This window comes from Lissotriton helveticus, chromosome 10, assembly GCF_964261635.1.
Source record: "Lissotriton helveticus chromosome 10, aLisHel1.1, whole genome shotgun sequence".
NCBI lineage: Eukaryota > Metazoa > Chordata > Amphibia > Caudata > Salamandridae > Lissotriton > Lissotriton helveticus.
Genome location: NC_136071.1, coordinates 1,072,586,959 through 1,072,605,921, shown reverse-complemented (window position 1 = coordinate 1,072,605,921; position 18,963 = coordinate 1,072,586,959). Strand labels below are relative to the sequence as shown.

General features: G+C 42.0%; 1 protein-coding gene across 2 annotated transcripts in view; it reads left to right on the top strand.

Annotated features, from left to right (window-relative positions):
- The window catches only part of TMEM106B (transmembrane protein 106B), a 104,491-nt gene extending 85,781 nt beyond the window's left edge, over positions 1 to 18,710 (top strand). Inside the window, exons 7-8 of one of the 2 annotated variants that reach the window (XM_078663782.1) lie at positions 15,912 to 15,965; positions 17,541 to 18,710. In XM_078663782.1, coding sequence (XP_078519908.1) covers positions 15,912 to 15,965; positions 17,541 to 17,679 — 193 coding nt within the window. In that variant the 3' untranslated portion in view covers positions 17,680 to 18,710. The remainder of the gene's footprint in view (positions 1 to 15,911; positions 15,966 to 17,540) is intronic. The other variant, XM_078663783.1, reaches the window with a different exon arrangement.
- The last annotated feature ends 253 nt before the right edge of the window (positions 18,711 to 18,963 follow it).

The window sequence follows — 18,963 nt, the reverse complement described above, 5'->3', positions numbered from 1 at the left end:
GACTCACAAAAATTGTTTTGTACATTGTACAAATGTGTACTACAGTTGAAACCCTTGGTATTTTGTGAATTGAAGGCTTTGTGACCAAAGAACAGCTTTATACATCCGGCCCTAGGAAATTAATATGGGTTTTCTGAGTAAAGTTTGTAAAGATCTTATAAAACAAATTAGATAATGGCAAACAACATAATTGTTCACTTATTTTGCCTAGAGACAGGTTTCTCATCAATGTGCATACAAATACTGAGTAGATCATTGTGATGTTGATTGCTCCATTCGAGAATAGTATGTGCCTCTGGGCAAATAACGACTGGTACTTAAATTCTGCTCCAGAATCCCATTGCTTGCTTACTGTTTCTCCCATTTTATTTTAGAATATTCTATCCTCGTTGGAGGGAATGTTCTAATAGCATTATAACCCGTATGCGTCAAGACTATATCCATTGTTAAAGGCACTCACCCTCTTTATACAGCCTCTCCAGTGGTTCAGGGCCTTTATGAACCTTGGCAGAGGTTTATAATGCTTTTGTGCACAAACTATGAATCACATCTTTCACATAGATGAAAGAATGCATATGTGGTGATCACTTGAATTGTCAGTAACTCCTTTTTAGGTCTAGACTAGGCATTACTTGAGCTGTCTCTTTGAGACATGCTGTATTCAGAAAAAGGGCATGAAACTCTGCCCACTTTCCGCCCTTCTTTTGAATTGCCTCCTGTTTCTGTCCTTTGTAAATGGTGACTGTTCATTGGTTCATTGGTAAATAGGCTTAGAAGTTCCTCCTTAGTACCACCTTTTCTCTTCTTGTAACCTCCCTTGAGGACACACAAGTAACATGTGTTGTTACTTAGTAAGCATTAATTACACCCTCTGAACGCATTTTTCTTAAATAGCATTGTCCCCTGCTGTTGCACGCAGGATACGCTCTCCCTCATTGCTTTTTTTTCTTTCATGTATCCAGTGCGGCACGCCTCTGCAAGAATAACGGCGGCCATACTTTTCTTTTGTAATTTGCTGGCCAAACGTGGCCGCATGCCTTTCTTTTTCTGTATATTTAAAAAAAAAAAAAATTAAATGGCAGCACCGGTGCTTTGGATTTAAGCATCTTAAGCTAAAGAGCGGGTGCCGTGATTGCTTTAAAAGTAAACCAATAGAAAAAAAAGTGCATTTTTCCCATTTGTTTACTTTTGAAGCAATCGCAGCACCAACGCTTTAGCTTAAGATGTTCAAAGCTAAAACGTGGGTGCCTCCATTGTAACAAAAGTAAAACAAGCATTGGCATAGCCAGAGGGGAGGGACTGATGCACCCATGCAGTCCTTTGAAGATAAGACTATTTACAATGTCTGGCCTCTGGAAGGGGTGTAGATAAACAGGAGAGGCAATAAGGAAGTCTAAGTAGATGTATAGGTGTGACACGTATGGAGTTTAAATACATATACAAAGAAGTGCTGCTCGCGGATGAAAAGATGGGCAAAGAAGGGCCTTCAGAAGGCGAGGAGATTACAGCTGAACCCTTCTGTGCTGACGTCACCGCTGCTGTAAAACAGATCCCATTGACTCAATTAGTGGAAGCGCAAACAAATTAGGGCAATAAAAAACAATGACCACCCTTAAGTGCTCCTCCGCACACACGTTCTCTGCTGACTCAACAATTGTGTCCGCTTGTCACAGAGGGTCAGTAAATGCGATTATCAGATGACCTTTGATTTGTTAACCATCATATCGCCACCTCCTCTACTGCTTGTTCGGGAATATTCTAGACCGGGATAGTCCAATGAGTTATTCAGCCACGGCCATTGTCTTTTTTTACATAACTGCCAGACAACAGATGAGCTTTATTATTTGACACTGTAGTTTAAATAAAACACAACTGTTAGTAGTGTTCTCAACCTCATAAACAAGAGCAAAGCAGGTTCTACCATAAATGTACGTTATTGTAGCATTTATATAGTACTTAAACCACAGGTGGGTTGCTGACGTGCTGACATGCAGGTAGGATGCTGCTATACACCGTGCAGGATATGAGGTTTGGAGTGTTGCGTTAGTATTGGGTATAACGCAGTGCTTAGCAGAGTGTGGTGAATTAAATAAGTGCGACGGATAGAAGCAGGACCTAGGTTTGAGATAAGCTGGCAGCATTGGTTAAGTCTACAGGCACCTTAGTGATTTTTGATTGGCTCAAACGTTAAATAAAACAAACAAGGGTTTATGTAATAAAGAGAACTGGCAGTGATTTGCAAGAACACCTAAAGCTTGAACCAGGCTGAAATTTACCCATTAAACACAAATCAGACAACAGACCCACGGACCTCGGTCGATTAGAACGCATGTGAAACACACAAAGCATCAGATGCTCCCTACCTGAATGACTTGTTTAATGTGCCTGGACTCCCCCCACCTCTTTTCATAGAACTGCTCCATGTCGAGACTTCTCTGGCAGGCAGCTAGACGGTACTGAAATGCAGGCCTGTAATAATACGGTTCAACAAGGCTGTCAGCTCTGATGAGCTAAAACTGTAGTGAGGTGAAGGCTGCGCTCTGCCGACCACACATCTCCCCACCTTTACGACTGCAACATCACTTTCAGCCATAACGGGAATGAGTGCAACAGGCTTTTGTGCCAAACCCTCATGTACAAGTTCAACACGACGCTTCGTTATTGTAATGCCTTTATTTATTCGCCCCTGGCATGGTAACTAGTGTGCACACGCGCCGACGGACCTTGGCAGCAGTTTTAACAAATTGCACAATGTTTACCGAATGCTATGGGGGGGCTGAGTAGGGGGTATGCTGTGCCTTGGTTTCGTGGAGCCTACAGGGTCATACTGGGCACTAATATACAGTAAACAAAAACAGAAGGTCCCGCGGCTGTGCTCTGAAAGGACCATTTGGCAGTTACACAGCCTCCTCCACACGCAAACACACACAGGCAGACGCACATGCAGAGAGGCAGCCGCACATGCTCGCAAACCACACACTCCTTCACAATCTCACTGAGACAGGCAGACCGAATTACAGACACGCAGAGAGGCAGACACATACCAAAACTTGCCTACCTTTTAATGAAATAGCGAGACCCAGACAGAATGCACGCTCTGGGCAAGACGCAATTTCCGCCTGCAAACTAAGTTTAAAACGTGAACAGGTTGTGGCTTCCAGGATGTCGGAACTGGAGCTGGGGGTATAGCGTGTGGAGTGTGCATGGTGACACGTGCCGAGCAGTTGCAGCGCTGTCGGGGCTGTGAGGCAGCAGGGATGGGCGTCCTAGGGTGTGTTTTGAGAACTCCTCCTCAAGCTGTGGCAAGGGACCAATCCCATCCCCTGCTTATGCCAAAGAAAAGCAAGGCGCGCTGCGTACCACGCTGCAAAAAAATAAACAAATATTATTTTTACATTAACAAGTTTCATCAGAGGTGCATGTCAGGCGACCCGTGCATTTTGAAAAGTACACATGCGGCCGCCATTGTTAAAGATGCGAGAGAGGGCACTTGCGTTAGAGAGAGAGAAGCAATTAACTAATAAGCAAAGCGTGAGCCATCTTCATAGGAGCGGCTTCCAGGCTCAGTCCATCTACTGTGTTTGCCTTGCGGGAGCGAGCAGCAGCAGGCTTGATAATTGCAAACAGATGGCGCCGTTCCTCGCTCCTGCAAGGCAAACGCTCTGCTTGCACGAGTACTCATTGGAAACAGTGCAAAACATTCACGAGTTTCCAAGAAAGTACAGAGAGATGCCAAGAGGTCCTCCTAAGCAGCGCTTGTGCACTGCGTTAGCAAGACCTAAAAATAGGGGGGAAAATTCTATATGTTTACTTTTGTTACAATCGTGGCACCCGCGCTTTAGCTTTCAACATCTTAAGCTAAAGCACGGGTGCCTCAATTTCTTCAAAAGTAAAAAAAGAAAAAATAGAAAAAAAAGTTAATTTCTATTTCATTACTTTTTAAGCTATGACGGCACCTGCACTTTAGCTTACAATGTTGAAAGCTAGAGCGTGGGTGCCACAAAGGTCTCACATTTGCAACAATTTGAGCTATTGGCATTGTAAATGAAAATGCCTTTTATTTATGTGTTGCCTGAACGCCACTTGCATGTTTCGTTACCACATAAATAAAAGGCAAAAAACAAATGATGGACGGAATGCTGGATAAATCATACATACATTGTAATGTAATGATGTCTTGTAAAGCGCATGAATCACCCCACATGGGGTATCTCCGCGCTGGTGACCGCTGGGGAACCCGTCCTGGCTTTCCCTGTGGGATGGTCCCTTTTTGGGTATCTCCAAGGTGAAACCAGGCATCCCCGGCGTATGTGGGAGGCCGTTGTGGAGATGAGGCAAGCTAATGCCCAGAGTTGCCGAGTGTGATCCCTGGTTAGAGGAGGCACCGAGGCGAGAATTTTCGAGTCCGCTGACCCTGGTCCACGACCCTGCCGCGTCGGGAATTGAACCCTGGTCCCGGGCCGTCCTCTGCTTCCAGGTCTGCCGCCTCTAACCAGTGAGCCACACCTCTCCACATTCATTCATTTACAATGCCAATAGCTCGAACACTCGCAAATGTGAGACCTATTGCATTGCAAATGCTTATTAACATTGGTGTTACAGTACGAAACACTTGTTTTACCCTCTTAGCTTTATTGACATTTTTGCTGCCTTTAGGACTTTGTTTGTAACAGTACACTTATTCACATGTACGTCTGACTGAAAAAGTTAATTATTTAGCTGGTTGGTTTCTCGTTATGTATTTGGTGATTTCTCCCAACTAGCAGTTGCTCTGGACATCACTGGCAGATTGCACTGCCCATTATATAATTCTCTATGGTGATTGGCAGAGTTTTCATGCCAGTTTGAAGTCTTTGCTAGTAGAAATTTTCCCTGCCACAGATGTTGGCAGACGATTAAACTTGTAACCAGTAGAAGGGTGACCAACTGGCATGGGTGCAAATTCAAGACGGTGAGTGTAAAAATTCAGGACAAAGGGTCAAAATTCAGGGCAAAAAGTCAAAATTTAGGACAAAAATTCCAGACAATATGTATGTTTTACAGACACGTCAGAGGATTCACGCAATAGTATATAAGTACGTAAATACATAATCAACATAAACTGCTCGTCATTGTTGGATTAAAAATAAAATCAAACAGCCCTGAGCACACGGAGCAAGTACTAAAATCTACAGAACTGCTAAACTGGATGTGCTGCCAACGTTGAACCCCCACAGATTTGTAGTTGCTATACTGGAACCATCTCCGCAACAACACCACAACAATTGCCTGAGCATCACATTGTGCCACTCCTCTTTCTTGCAAATAATGCATCAACACATCATCCAAACACATGCTAGATCAGACAACACACCTCACCATTCAATATCACACCACAACTTATCCCTCTATATGTATTTATAAGAAATTACTGTAAATTAAATTTTCTCTGTATGAGAAGAAGGCTGACAAAGAGACAGCTGGTGGAATGAGTCCAGTTAGAGGAGAAGTTGACTATTCTGGAGAACTAACAGTCTTAACTCCTCAATGAAAGGATAAAAGATTAGGGATCCATCTGCTTTCATGAGAAAGAATGTTTCATAATCTTTAAGCTAAAAAGCTGCATATTTACAGCTCCTCTGCTCTTTTTGAACTTCAAGAACTGAAGAAGCGAGTACTGGATCTCAGGTAGCCCAAACTGGAATGCTAGCCTGTAGTTTATTGGTGATCATCCATGTAGACAGTTAAATGTCAAACTAACGTGTTAGAGATACTTCTCATCATCACAGGATACTAGTGCAAGTAGGAGACATGATCCTGTTTCACCTTCAGAGGTGAGAGTTGTAGAGAGTTGCACATGCCTATTCACTGATGCTCAGACAGCCTCCAAACAGATCTTTTGCATAGTTTTCAACACAAAATTATGTTGGCCTGTGAATACTCCTGTTTTTAGGAGACATGGATGAAAGAACCTGGACTCAACCACTCACCAAATATAGACATCACAACTTACTTCATCATTTCAAATTGATCCCAAGTACTGAGTCTGTTTTGGGGTATGTAGTAAGAATACCAAATGTATTAGGGTGAGATCCCATTTTGCCAAATGATGATAGAATTTGGTTTGGGCCCAACAATGAGATGTGTTTCAGAGCCCTTCATGTTTAGGGGGTTTCTTCCAAGTCATCAGCTCCTCCGGAATCTCAAACCATGTGGTAACGTACACCTGGGGGGCTGCTGATATGTTGGTAGATTTGCATATTTTAAGCATAAAATGGTTCTGGGTGTCCCAGTATCTAATAAAAACGAATAAATCAATAGGTTAAAAGGAAATGGAAGCAGAGGGCACTCTACGTTACTTGACATTCCATTATATCCTATATGTATCATAACAAAACACCACTTCACAGCGCATCACACCCTACCATACTTTACAATACTCGTGTACCTTATTAGACAACAAACCGACCACGCATCACTGGAGTTGGGGGCATAGAACATTGACGATAACCGGAAAGGATGGGCAGTGTCGCTAGGTATGCTGCATGGCATAGGGAGCTCTGGGACAGTGAAACGCCTTCCTAAATAGTCATAGTAACAGGGTAAAAAGAAATAGGAGAAGGAATTTGCAGGAACATGAAAGGACAGGCCCCATCAGATGTGGTGGCCGGGGAAGGATGGCCCTGTGAGGCTGCAGAGCTGGACAAATGACAGAGCAGGGTACAGGAACTTGAAGGGTGGCCCTGAGACAATGCACCAAGGCGAGCTTGTTGGAATGACAACAGACAAACCTAAACCTGCATGCAAAATCTTGGTCAGTCATAATATTAAACAAAGTCCCACCTTTACCACGGGTAGCCCCCAAATTGACTTATAAAGTCCATTACTTGTTTACATGCCTGATTTAAATCCATCACTATTACTCCAAAATTATCACATTACCACGCTTAACATTAGGTGGACTTAAAGCTTTGTTGAAAAGTAGCGAGTGCATTCTTCCAATAAAATCATTATATTTTTTTACACTATTGCTTGTTGTGAACTCCAACCTTTCTTTGGTGGTGACTACTTATGGAGCATCGTTGAGTTGGTGTATCATTGCTACATCGTGAAAAAAATCTGTAGAAACCATCTCATAAGGAGACAGGCCTCTGTGTCTCGTAGTAAGGAAAAGGAGTGCTGCATGCCGAAAAAAACAGCCCCCTGGCACTGGCTGCAGGGAAGGTGCCACCCCCTCAGTGAACAACATAGGCATTTCACACCGGCCTCAAGTTCCCCACAGTACTCTGATAGGGGAAAGCTCTTCTGCTGCAATCTACTAGCTCCAAGGCACTCACTTGCCTGTACATGTTATGTTTAAGGCAGACAGCCCATTGTCATTCTAAATGTGATAATCATCCTTTATCAGAATGACAATGGGCTGTCCACACCCTGTGCGAGCTCTGCTGCATCCTGCGGAGTTAAAAAAAATAAGTGCGAGCTGGCCCCAATTGTGAGAAGCTTTAACTCCTGGGGCTCCTCATAGGGGAACAGCACAGCCTTCTGAAATGTCCAGAATTATGGACAAAAGGCGTCCGTAAAAGGAATGATGACGGACAACGGACAAGATACCAAAATGACGGACAGTCCGTGAAATTTACGAACGGTTGGTCACACTAACCAGCAGAGGCAAGTCAAACAACACCTAGGGTTGAAGTATGTTGCAGGTTTAAACCTGGTCAGTGTTTTGTGTGTGGGGGGGGGTAATATTTGGGGTCAGAATGTAAACACTAACTAAAAAGTGGACATTTCCCCTTAAAGAACATACCTGTCATTGGAACCGAAGGATTTCTAGGAAACTATGTTGTTTTGCTTTGTCTTTTTTTACATTTACTTAAATGTTATTTTTTGTTTCCAAAGAGAGGAAGTAAACTGATTCTTCCCCAACTGTCTAATTTCCATCCTGTGTACTTAGTTTACTGTACAATGTAAATCAGAGTTACTACTTATAGAATGAATTCCCTATCCGGGCAATCATTAGGACTCGGCTAGACAAAACATGCGCCGTCTCTTCGAGAAATTTTGTTTACATAAGGTGGGCTTACTGCCCGCCTATAGCTTATCATTAGTTAGTGTCAGTGTTGCTTTCATTTACGTCATTCCCAATTGCCATAGCATGCCTGCGTCATGTCCTCTTCTTGTGTTTGGCCCTCCATTATAGTATGGACCAAGTACGTGTGTCCTTTCACTGTTACCGTTTTTGGAGCTACTTTTTATTGTGTTCCAGCACTCCACATGAGTATTTGTGTTTATAACGGCTTGAAAAATATGGGGACATCCCTTAATGTCTCCTCTGCTGGAACTGGCTGCAGCTATTTTAATCGATGTTAGGCTTAGTGTAGCATGCTTTACCAAACTACACAAAACATGAAGGGTGATTATTAAGATGATGTCTGCTGGATTGTCTGTACCAAATAGTATTTCCATGCTTCTCACCTACCTGTGCTCAAATGATACCGTGGGATGTTTGTCGGCTGCCTCTCAAGAGCACAGGTCTTGGTGTACAGGCGCTGCATGGTGCCGCCATCAGTGCTTCTTTGATCTTAACTTCGCGTTTCGGCCTCAGAGGAAAGATGTCCGGGTCAAGCTTGGGCATTGGCCTCCTGTGGTGGCATTGTGTGAGGGCAGCGTGCACGACGCCTCAGCACCTCGCCCCTGGCTCCAGTTGTATTCGTTCGTGCAATTATCTGCCCACCATGTTCTCCTGCAGCCACGTGCTATATTTTGGCTGCTCTGGCGTTGCTGCACTTGGATTCTTAATTTGTGACAGCGAGGCTCACAATTGGTTCCTGAGCTCAGGATTGAAATGATCTGAAGCAACAGGGGGAATTAATTTGTTCTTTGTTGGGAAATGACCGGACGCCCTTGTTCCGTTTCCTGTGCATCCTGCCGCCTACTTTACATGTTGGGTCACTTTTTAACACGACTCTGCCCTAGTCACGAAGAAGGCTTGACAGTAAAGGACTTGTTGTAAGTGAGCCGCCTCCTCGGCCTGGTAAACGCATGTTTCGGTGTTTGATGCATTTTTAAAAGCACGTTGAACGTGTTTTAACGTAGGCAAGCCTGTTCGGTTTGTTTTCTTTCCAAAAACAGTATTTTTGTTTTAAACCATATGCATGGTCTCTTAACCTCTCTGGTTGAAGTTCTGCTGCGTTAATGCCTGAAAGAGAGCTTTAAGATGTGTCAGAAGCGCTTGTTTATTTGCATGCAGTGGTTTACAACATCAAGTGCGTTGCATATCGGGTGACCGGATTTTGAAAAGAAATAACTTGAACATTTCACAAACTTATCAATTTACTGAAATCTGCCAGGACACATGGGAAAAAAAAAATAGGGCTTGCCCCAGTAAATTCGGGTTGCTTGGTCACACTTTAATTTGTTAACGGTTTTAGTATTTTTAAGAGTCATAACAGAACACATTTGTCTGTGTTTTCTATTTTGCTCCCCATCCCTCAATCTGTTGTTTAGCTTGCCCCATCCCTCCTGCATTGTGTTGCTTGCACTACCAGTGTTGTCCACTGCATTGCGTTTTCCCACCCTAACTTTCAGCCATGCTGCTAATCAGCATGGCTAAAAGACATTGACAAAGCCATTTGCTGTCACATAGGCGAGACCTATTGGCTTTTCCAATGCTTGTTTTTAAAGAGGCTTCCATACATATGGACGAAGGACAAGAGCAAGGACGAGGACGCCCCTAGTTCAGAGAGCAGTATCTAAATTGAAATGTGTTCAGTGCATTTAGTATTAATACGTCCGCTCTAAACAACTAGCAATCAGCCCTTCAATTTGCTCCGCCATAGAAATTAAATGTTCAGAGTATGACTGAAGTCCTTTCCTGCAAGAACATCTATGTGACTTAAACCTATATATATATATATATATATATATATATATATATATATATATATATAGGCTGTCCGGATTTCGGTTTAAACCGACTCTGCTCGAATTTACACTACAGACTGCAAATTAGCTGACCAGGTTTAAACCGAGTATCGCTGATTTCATCCAATTTTATTCACCACTTGGCCACTTGCACCTTTTGGCCACTTGATGGCGCCAAAGCATTAAGCCAAGCTCCAATTTTCGCCCGAGAACGAGCATTAGGAGCCCTTTGTAGCCCGGTTTGGATTACATAGACAAGTGATACATCGTCAGACAGCGTACTGTAACAATGGAAGGTGTTCAGATGTCGGTGCAGACGGGCCTCGCAACCTCTGAGAAGTCCTGTCCGTCATGCTGGGTCCTTCATGGGAAGGGGCTGTTTTGTTGCCCTTTTCTGCAGACATGGAGCCCGGTGACGATTGTGTACTTCTAGGCGCTGTTTGGAGCATGAAAGCAGCAGTCTGATGCAGCACTGAGGTCTACAGCGCGTCAGCTGCCAGGCGCTAGTTCAGAATATAGCGCCTTGACGCAACAGCCTTCCTTTTCAGAGCAGCGTATTCAGGGCGGGCACCACAGGGCTGCAGTCTTCACTTTCATGGCCGCCAGGAGCACACAGCAGGGTTGGCAGTGCCGCTGTCGTGCCATCCAGGGATGCAGGCAAGCAGCGTGTGTCATGGTTATCGATCAGTCACCCTTCCACACATGCCACCGAGGCGATGACGGGGAAGGACCAATCAGAGAGCTTGGGGGTTAATAGCTTTTTATTTTTATGGTTAAGTGGATTGAGAGACTCTGCAAGTTCTTTTAAACCAAGGTAGGCCCAGGAGTAACAAATCAGTGCTGGATTATTATACATTTTTTTGCGCAAACAAGGCCAGGAGGTATTAGAGCGCTTAACATGAGCACCAGTTGCGTTACAACCTCTTCTGACATTGCACACCCGTTCTTCACAGTATGAGAATAATTGAAGATATACATTATTTACGTCTCTCTGCGAAGTAACGGAGTGTCCCACTGTTTAGTGCATCACAGAGTGCAGGGGGCGAAGACAGACAAGAGAATGGGGAGCCGAGGTGTGAATGGCCAACGGGCCAAAGCAACACCAGGCCCCCTGCCTGGCTCACGTGGGGAGGGGAGAGGAGCTATTGTGTCCTGGCGTCCGTCTTACTGCAGCCACACCCGAGTACTTAACAGGTCTGTAAAAGGCCATTTTCTTAACGAGGAGTTCTTGTTTTTCACCCCTTCTTAGAGCCCCTGCATCTCCATTATGCCGATTGCTGGAAGAATCTCTCCTTACCCCCACCCGAAATCTGCATATACACCACAGGAACACAGACAGACTAAACAGTTGCTAAAAAATGTGCATTATTCAAAAGCCAAACACGACCAGGCACTACTGTTGCACAGAAACACCCTGCTCTGTCCCTCTGCACCATACGTGTTTCCGTCTGCAGTGCATACTATGTAACTGCTGGACATATTCACTCCGTTTCCAGAAGTAATACTCCCTGAAAATAATATTTTTCACCCAGTGGGCGAAAATTGCAGCATTTCGGAAGAGAGTGCCAGGCTCGGGTAGAATGAAGTATCTGCATATACAATTCAGGGCCTGAGATGAAGCATGCTGTAACTACAAGTATTGCTCATATAATGTATTTTGTTTAAGAGTACGACTTTCTTGGTGCACTCGATCTGTCTACGGCCTGCAATTCAGAGGTTCCAATCAGCGTCAGAGAGCTTGGGGGTTAATAGTTTTTCATTTTTGTGGTTAAATGGATGGAGAGCCTCCGCAAGTTCTTCTAAACCAAGGTAGGCCCAGGAGTAACAAATCAGTGCCAGATTTTCTGTACTGTCACTAACCATGTAAATGAGTTCCATTTATAAATGATGCGTGTGAATTCTTGCTCCATAGTTTTTTAGGGAGGAGGGTTTTATATAGCGCAAACAAGACCCGTAGGTATCAGAGAGCTTTACATAAGGACCAGTTGCGTTACAACCTCTTCTGACATTGGACGCCCGTGTTCTATACTATGATATGAACAATTAAAGATATACATTAGGTCTCGTCTCTCTGAGAAGTAACTGAGTGCCCCTCTGTTAAAAACCATGATGGTTAAAAAGCATTAAGGGTACCAAGGATACAGATTTTTAGAGTTTTAACTCAAGAGCACTTAGAAACTGCAATTTGGCAGTTTTCTTGAATGTGCCTGTTAGAGTCATGATGGCTGAAGGTTTTGCTTCAAGGTCAGCTATTGGAACAAACATGTTTTCAAGACTTTCCAATCCTTAGTCAATTCAAGGCCAAGGGGACAAGGGAGAGAGTCCCAGAGCGAAAACCTGAGACACATTGTGCCCTTCTTTAAAACTAATTTTTCATGTGTGATTGGACTGAGAGTCTCATTTAGGGTGGCTGGTTAGACTTTTTGTTTGGGGTCATCAGGCTTTAAAGATAACATGGCTTCTTATGCTAGCCTATGCCTCAAATATGTGTTCTTCAATTTCACCAATTGGTTGGGAGACTGTTTAGTGGCATCTCCAGTACGCAGCCGGTTTCTAAGTGTTTTTTTTGTATTGATCTTGATCTTCGGCCGCATATTGATAGTGATGTGAAAAAAAGTAGACTCTACTGCATTCTTAGGTTTTTCCAGGAAAGCATGACTGCTGTAGTGGACAGAATCAAAAAACTAGAGTCAGGAAATACCCTTGTCTACCAAGTGTTCAGCATAATTGGTGTAGATGTGAAACATCTCCTCGAAAGTAGGCTGGGCGACACTTTTAGTGACTTTGGCACTGCAACATGTTCCATGTTAGAGTGCTTGAAACTAGTCAAGCAAAGAAATGTTGAGGACCAATTCAGGAAATGTTATTTTACTATGCATGAGAAATGGCTAGCAATGATGCATAGAAATGTCCCTTCCCCAACCATGTCGTTTGAAGTCAATGAAGTCTCACTGTGGTACTCTGCGCAAGTGTTAGACCCCTTCCGTAAAGGGGAATTATCTCCAGACTTTGAAAAGTACAGCTTCATTTTTGACCGCTTTAATACCGCTGAGGGCATATGCACCCAGTTCAACGCATATATTGCAAAACCTGTCGCAGGGACCTTCAGGCGCACCAGTATTGGCATGGAAAGCTACGTCAGTGGCCAAAGTTGGCAAATTGTGTACTGGCTGTTTTGGAGTTGCCAGTCTCAAGTGCCAAAGTCGAGAGGGCCTTTTCACAAATAAACGTTTCATGGGAAGGAAAGAGAGAGCGCGAATGACCAAAGACTCATTGACGAAATATTGTATGGGTTATTACAATAAGTTCTACTTGTAAAAATGTATGTGGACCTCATATACACTGTACGTACACTGTCTATATACCATGCATCAATGAAGAAAACAAGCAATAATAAAAGCAAAGCGTTCCACAAACACCGGTAAAACACTGTTTCAGTTGTTTTTTATGGCGCGAAAATGAGTAATCACTGAAAAGCACTGTTTTTTTGAGGTATTGAAATCACTGGAAAACACTGAAAAAACACCACCAGAATTTACCAAAAATAGAAACTGAAAACAGGAAAGCCTATATATATATATATATATATATATATATATATATATATATATTTCTATTGATTCCATGTGGTAATGTGTTCCTGTGTGGACGACCAACACTATAGCTGTATGTGAGAGTGGTCTAGGCTCATTTGCAGACACTGCTAGCCTGCAGTCGGAATATATATTGTGTTCAATCCGAAGTGTTGTGAAAGAAAACGCAGTCCAAATTAGTAAAGGCTTTGCATTGGGTCTTTAGGAGGATACTGGAACGACACTATTGATACATTGGTGATGTTATTTCTTGGGGGTTGCCTAAACAGTACACTTAGTCAAGTTGAAAGTAGAGACTTTCCAATCCATTGCTATATTTGCCAGTCAGTAAGGCATAATAAGTCAGTGAATTCGATTTGTAACTCAGTTTTTTCATTTTGTTAATGGGCAATAGCTTTGTAAAGACAAAACTTTAGCTAACACTAGTGTGCAGATGCTGGCACATTCATATTTAGTGATTTGTTAAGTAGCTTGCGCAAATTGCAGAATTTTCGATCTCCGTTTAGTTGCTGTTGGTCAGGGTTCCATTTTGCACACAACTGTCATCCTTTTCAGAACCTGACACTCACTTTGTTAATCACAGATCCCTCTTGACTAGTGACACAGCTGACGTCATCACACATGCCATCTGACGGAACTCATAAAAACATGCTTTCTTCTTTATTCTGAAGACCCTCTCAGAAATCCGCAATATGTGCTACATTTACTTAAACATACTGGGACAAGGATGGTGGAAAACCTGGACTGTCCTGGCATATCCTATACATATGGTCACCCTAGTCAATAAGTGCCCTTGAATCCTTAATTGCATTGTGTGAGATCTTTGTAGCAATAGCTTTTCTTTTATGTTTCTTTTCTAAAAATTAAAATTCTCACCAGCAGCTGTCACTAGCCAATAGGCCAAAATGTACAGAAAACCCCTGTCAAATGTGGAAGATCCTGCCCCTTGAACAGTTAAAGTAGATGGAGGTATGATGGCTCCAAAGTTCAGGAACTTTTATCAAGTTATTTAGATGCAATATGTGATTGTTGGGAGTATAACATGACCCAGTTTGAGATACCCCTCACATTCTCAAAAAAACATTGGAATTAATGGCGGTCCTCTTGGTTTGTTAGGGCGTACTGAAATGGATGTCCACGCACCTGCTAACAGTCAATAGCAGTATGGAATACAGTAGGGAAGTCAGAAGGACATAAATATGTTGGAAACGACAGCACACAATGGTTTGCTTCTGCATCCCGGGTTTATGACGGTGGAAGAGATTGAAGGGAAGACGCACAGCTTAGAAGATTTTTGCAAGGAGGGCAGACTGTTGGGCTTTATTGCTTTCTGTGAGAAATTGGGCACCCCAACTTTCTGATGAATGCAGGAAAATCAACCAGCTATTTATGAGTTAATCAGGTGTTGCCAGGTTTTACAGAGGGTGGAAAATTGATATCGAGGCTGCATTCAATGCTGATTCCGTGAGAAGACTAAAAAAACTGGACCGCATCAATGAAATCTGGTGCAGGGACATGTAGGAGGAACTGTTGGGAAAGTAGTGTTTTATTAAAGCTGCTGGGCCGTTACACGATTTGCCAGGTTGAAGATAGTCAATTAGAAATGTATAGACAGATCATGTTACACCAAGGCAATTGCATAGAATGAAGACTGGAAATACAGTTGTTTTCCCTAAATGTAGAGTGGCGCTTTAGGCACTTACATATACATGTGTTGGGAATTTACAGAAACTGCAAACTTCTGGGAAACCTTATTGGAAAGGGTGCGCTCATTAACTGCTATTGCTGTACCTCTGGATGTTCCTTCGTGTATATATTAGGAATGGTTAAAAGGAACAAGAAAATGGAAATTTAAGCAAAAATAGTTCATCTATGCTTTGGAGTGACCCAAAAATATATTGCAGAACGATGGAAGCAAACTCAGAACCCCCTCGTTAGAACTGTAGAAATGGGAGATGATTAAATAGGTAACTGGAGAGAGTGGCATTCATAAGAAACTCCAGTATCGGGCACGAGGTTCAAGGGACACCTTGGAATGGGACTAAGTGACAATTAAGCTGGAACATGGTAGTATGGATGCCATACCTGATGAGCAACATCAGAAGAATAATGCCCTACTTGAGTAGGAAATTAACATAATTGTACAATATTGATATATAGGTTGATTCACGTGTACAGAACTGGATATCGGATGATGTTATCCACTTGTGAAGAAAGGATGGTGCGCTGCATATTATTGGGGTAGCAGGGAAAGTTTGATCTTTTGTTTGCTTGATGGTAAAACTATTCAATAGAAAAAGAAACATGCCCATTTTAATGATTTCTCATGATAAGATTTTGCTTGTTTATAAATCAATTTTTGTTCCCTTATATGTGAAGATATGTACACTTACATTTAGTATTTTCTCCTTTTAGTCAATACTGCACCTTGCCATCTATAAAGGTCCATAACATGGTTGTCATGATGCAGTAAGTATGAATTATTCTTTTAACGTTTTATTGTCTGGATGATAAAGAAGCTGCAGAGCTCTAGGCAGTTTCATGTTTTGTTCTCGGCTGTGTATGCTACTAAAATGAAAACATACACACCATTTATGCTAGGGTGGCATAGTTTCCAATTGTGTAAAGTATAAAAGGTGCTCAAAGTGCATGATATCTTCATTGTATCTGTGTTCAAGACACATCAATTATACAAGAATATGTAAATTGTAATTTAAAGTGTTGCTCTTTTTTCATATAAATTTATTTGAATATTCCACTATCCAGCACCCAGTGATCTCAGGCCGTTAGTTTTAAGAGAAGCCGTCAGTCATTTGTCTGTAATTAAATCCTAGATCTTATCCATTATTGAAAAATATCTGATTTCTTTTGGTCTATGCAAGAAAGAATCAACTTAGTTACTTTTTTCTACTTTTGAAAAAAAATTCATCATGATACTAACCAGTAAGGAAAATAACATTTAGCCTCTTTAACGAAAATGAGCCAATGCAGTTTGATTTCGCTTTTGTATATTTTTTATATATACATTTAATTGAAGCATACATAAACTACATTTGCAATGTGTGAGGCTTCTGCCTATTTTTCTCAGTTTTTTTGTAGCCATCACCCTGCATTGTGCCTCATTCTGCCCAGCACCGCCATCTTTTCAAAATTGCTGTACAGCGTAGTGTGCTGCTTCATTGGGCCTTTCGGAAGCCACACCTGGCTTGTCACTGACTGCGCTCTTGACCTAGTGGTCTATTAGAACACTTGTAACATGTCAGTAACCCAGGCCCAGCCCCGCTGCCACTCGGGTCAACTGGGCTACTTGGGCAGCACTTTATTACAGGCTTGGAACTTGGAAACATCTAGAGTCATTGGCTTTGATCATCAGTTGGATAGCTCAGTGAGTTCAGCCACACTCTGCTGAGATCTGTGTGTTATCCGCAGGTCGCAAGGCGCACTTTGCCTACATCTCTACTTGGGCTCAAAAGGCAAGTGTAATCTGCTAGTATTGATGGTCCGCATAAAAAAATAGTAACGTTTTTCTGTTACAGTTAACATGTATGTAGCATATCAATGACTATACATTAGACACTAAGATAGGTAGAGCAGAGTGTTTTTGGTAATCTGATGTATTAAGTATGTAAACTTAGTAGAGCAATGTATGCCAGTCTGGGCTGCTCACTGTTCTGATGCAAATTTATCAGGATTGCAGCTTGTGCAATACCACACTTACCACCCGTATAATTTCATCAGATAAAACCTGGCAGGATTTGTGAGAGAAAAATAGAGCACATTCAGAGTTTTGCACCTCTTAATTGTGGGGAAACATGTCCTTTCTCTTCATTGCAAGTGGCGAAATTCTACATCCGGAAGTACTTCCTCACACTCACTTATCTGTATTTGCTGAGTGTGGTTAAAAAAAAAGTGGAACTCGTAATGAGGGAAGCGAAATGTAATGAGGGAAGCGAAATGTTTGCTCTTGATTGTTGCAACGGGTTGCCTATGTGACTGCAGACAGATAGGCAGTAATGTATCCATTTGTCCTTTTCTCTTTTCTAGAGTCACTGTGACAACGGTATATTTTGGCCACTCGGAGCAGATATCCCAGGAGGGATACCAGTATGTGGACTGTGGAGGAAACACCACTTACCATCTGGGCCAATCAGAGCTGCTTTCTGTTCTTCACCCACCACAATAAAAGAACAGGGGCCCATCTTGTGTTTTTCATTGCTGCCACTTTGACATTTAATAATGCGGATTGAATAAACGGGTTATTTCCTGGAGGACGAAGAGAGGGGCGGTTGTGGAACATAAAAGCCAGATTTCTGTGTAGAAAGCTATGTGCAAAATGTGTCCAGCCCAGAAATATTAAGAGGTTGGAGTTTTACCAGTATTGGCATCTAATGAAGGTTGAAATGAATTTAATAAGCAGTAGTTAATTCTAATTGTAAAATAATGATTATATCAATTCATGCAGATCCCTGCAGCACACAGCTTTGTGACATGCATCCTCCAGTGAAACTGATTGCTCACGAAGAAATCAACCTACATTAATTCCAGCAACATATTGATAACATTCTTTCTATTCTGTGTCACAAATAAGAGACATATTTAAATACATCATAATAACATTTGTACTATCTTTGTAACATTTGTAGGTTTTTGTTGTAAATTAGAACTCTGGCTTGCACACACGCTGTCTCTGTACTAACAGAGTAGTCATATCAGTGACGTGGTCCTTAATAGGTCCTTACTGAAGGCGGGAGATAATTTATTAATGCTTATTATAAAGGTACAGACCTAAACCTCTAAGTTGACTATTTTGTTATTTCTTATGTATATAATATTGTTTTTCTTTGATTTTTATCTCATAAAGTCGGTTTAAAAGCATTCACCAGAACGATATCGTTTAAACTGGTCTTCGTAGCAGTTAATGTGCGTTCAGTTAGGTAATTTAACTTTTAACTGTCAGGTTTTATTAGGGAAAAACCTGAACAGGAAAGTGACTGATCTTCATTAACATAAGTTTGGTCCCTGTCGGATATATCTTAAAGCAGCTTCAAGAGGAGCTATTGACACAAATACTTACTAATCGTACTTCGTCGTTTTTATTATGCCATTTCCATGAAGGGAATAGAGTGATGCATATGCTTTTTTTAAAAAAAAGATTCCTTAATAACATTGTGTTTGTTGTATTTTGTGTTCAATAAACTATCTTCTGTAAAGGTTTAGAAATGTAACTATTTCAATTCTTCATACAAATCTTCCCTAAGTGCCTAGGTATTGTCCTGGGAGTATGCCACTGATTTTATAATATACACATACAAAAGGAATGTGGAATTGAGATATTTCCCACCTACTCATGGTTCTTCTTAGATTAAAAACAACACACACTCAGTTTAACAAGAGAGGTGTTGTGAAATAAGCTATACGGAATCATTAGTTGCTATTATATTTTGCAGAGGCCTGGTAGACGTAAGAA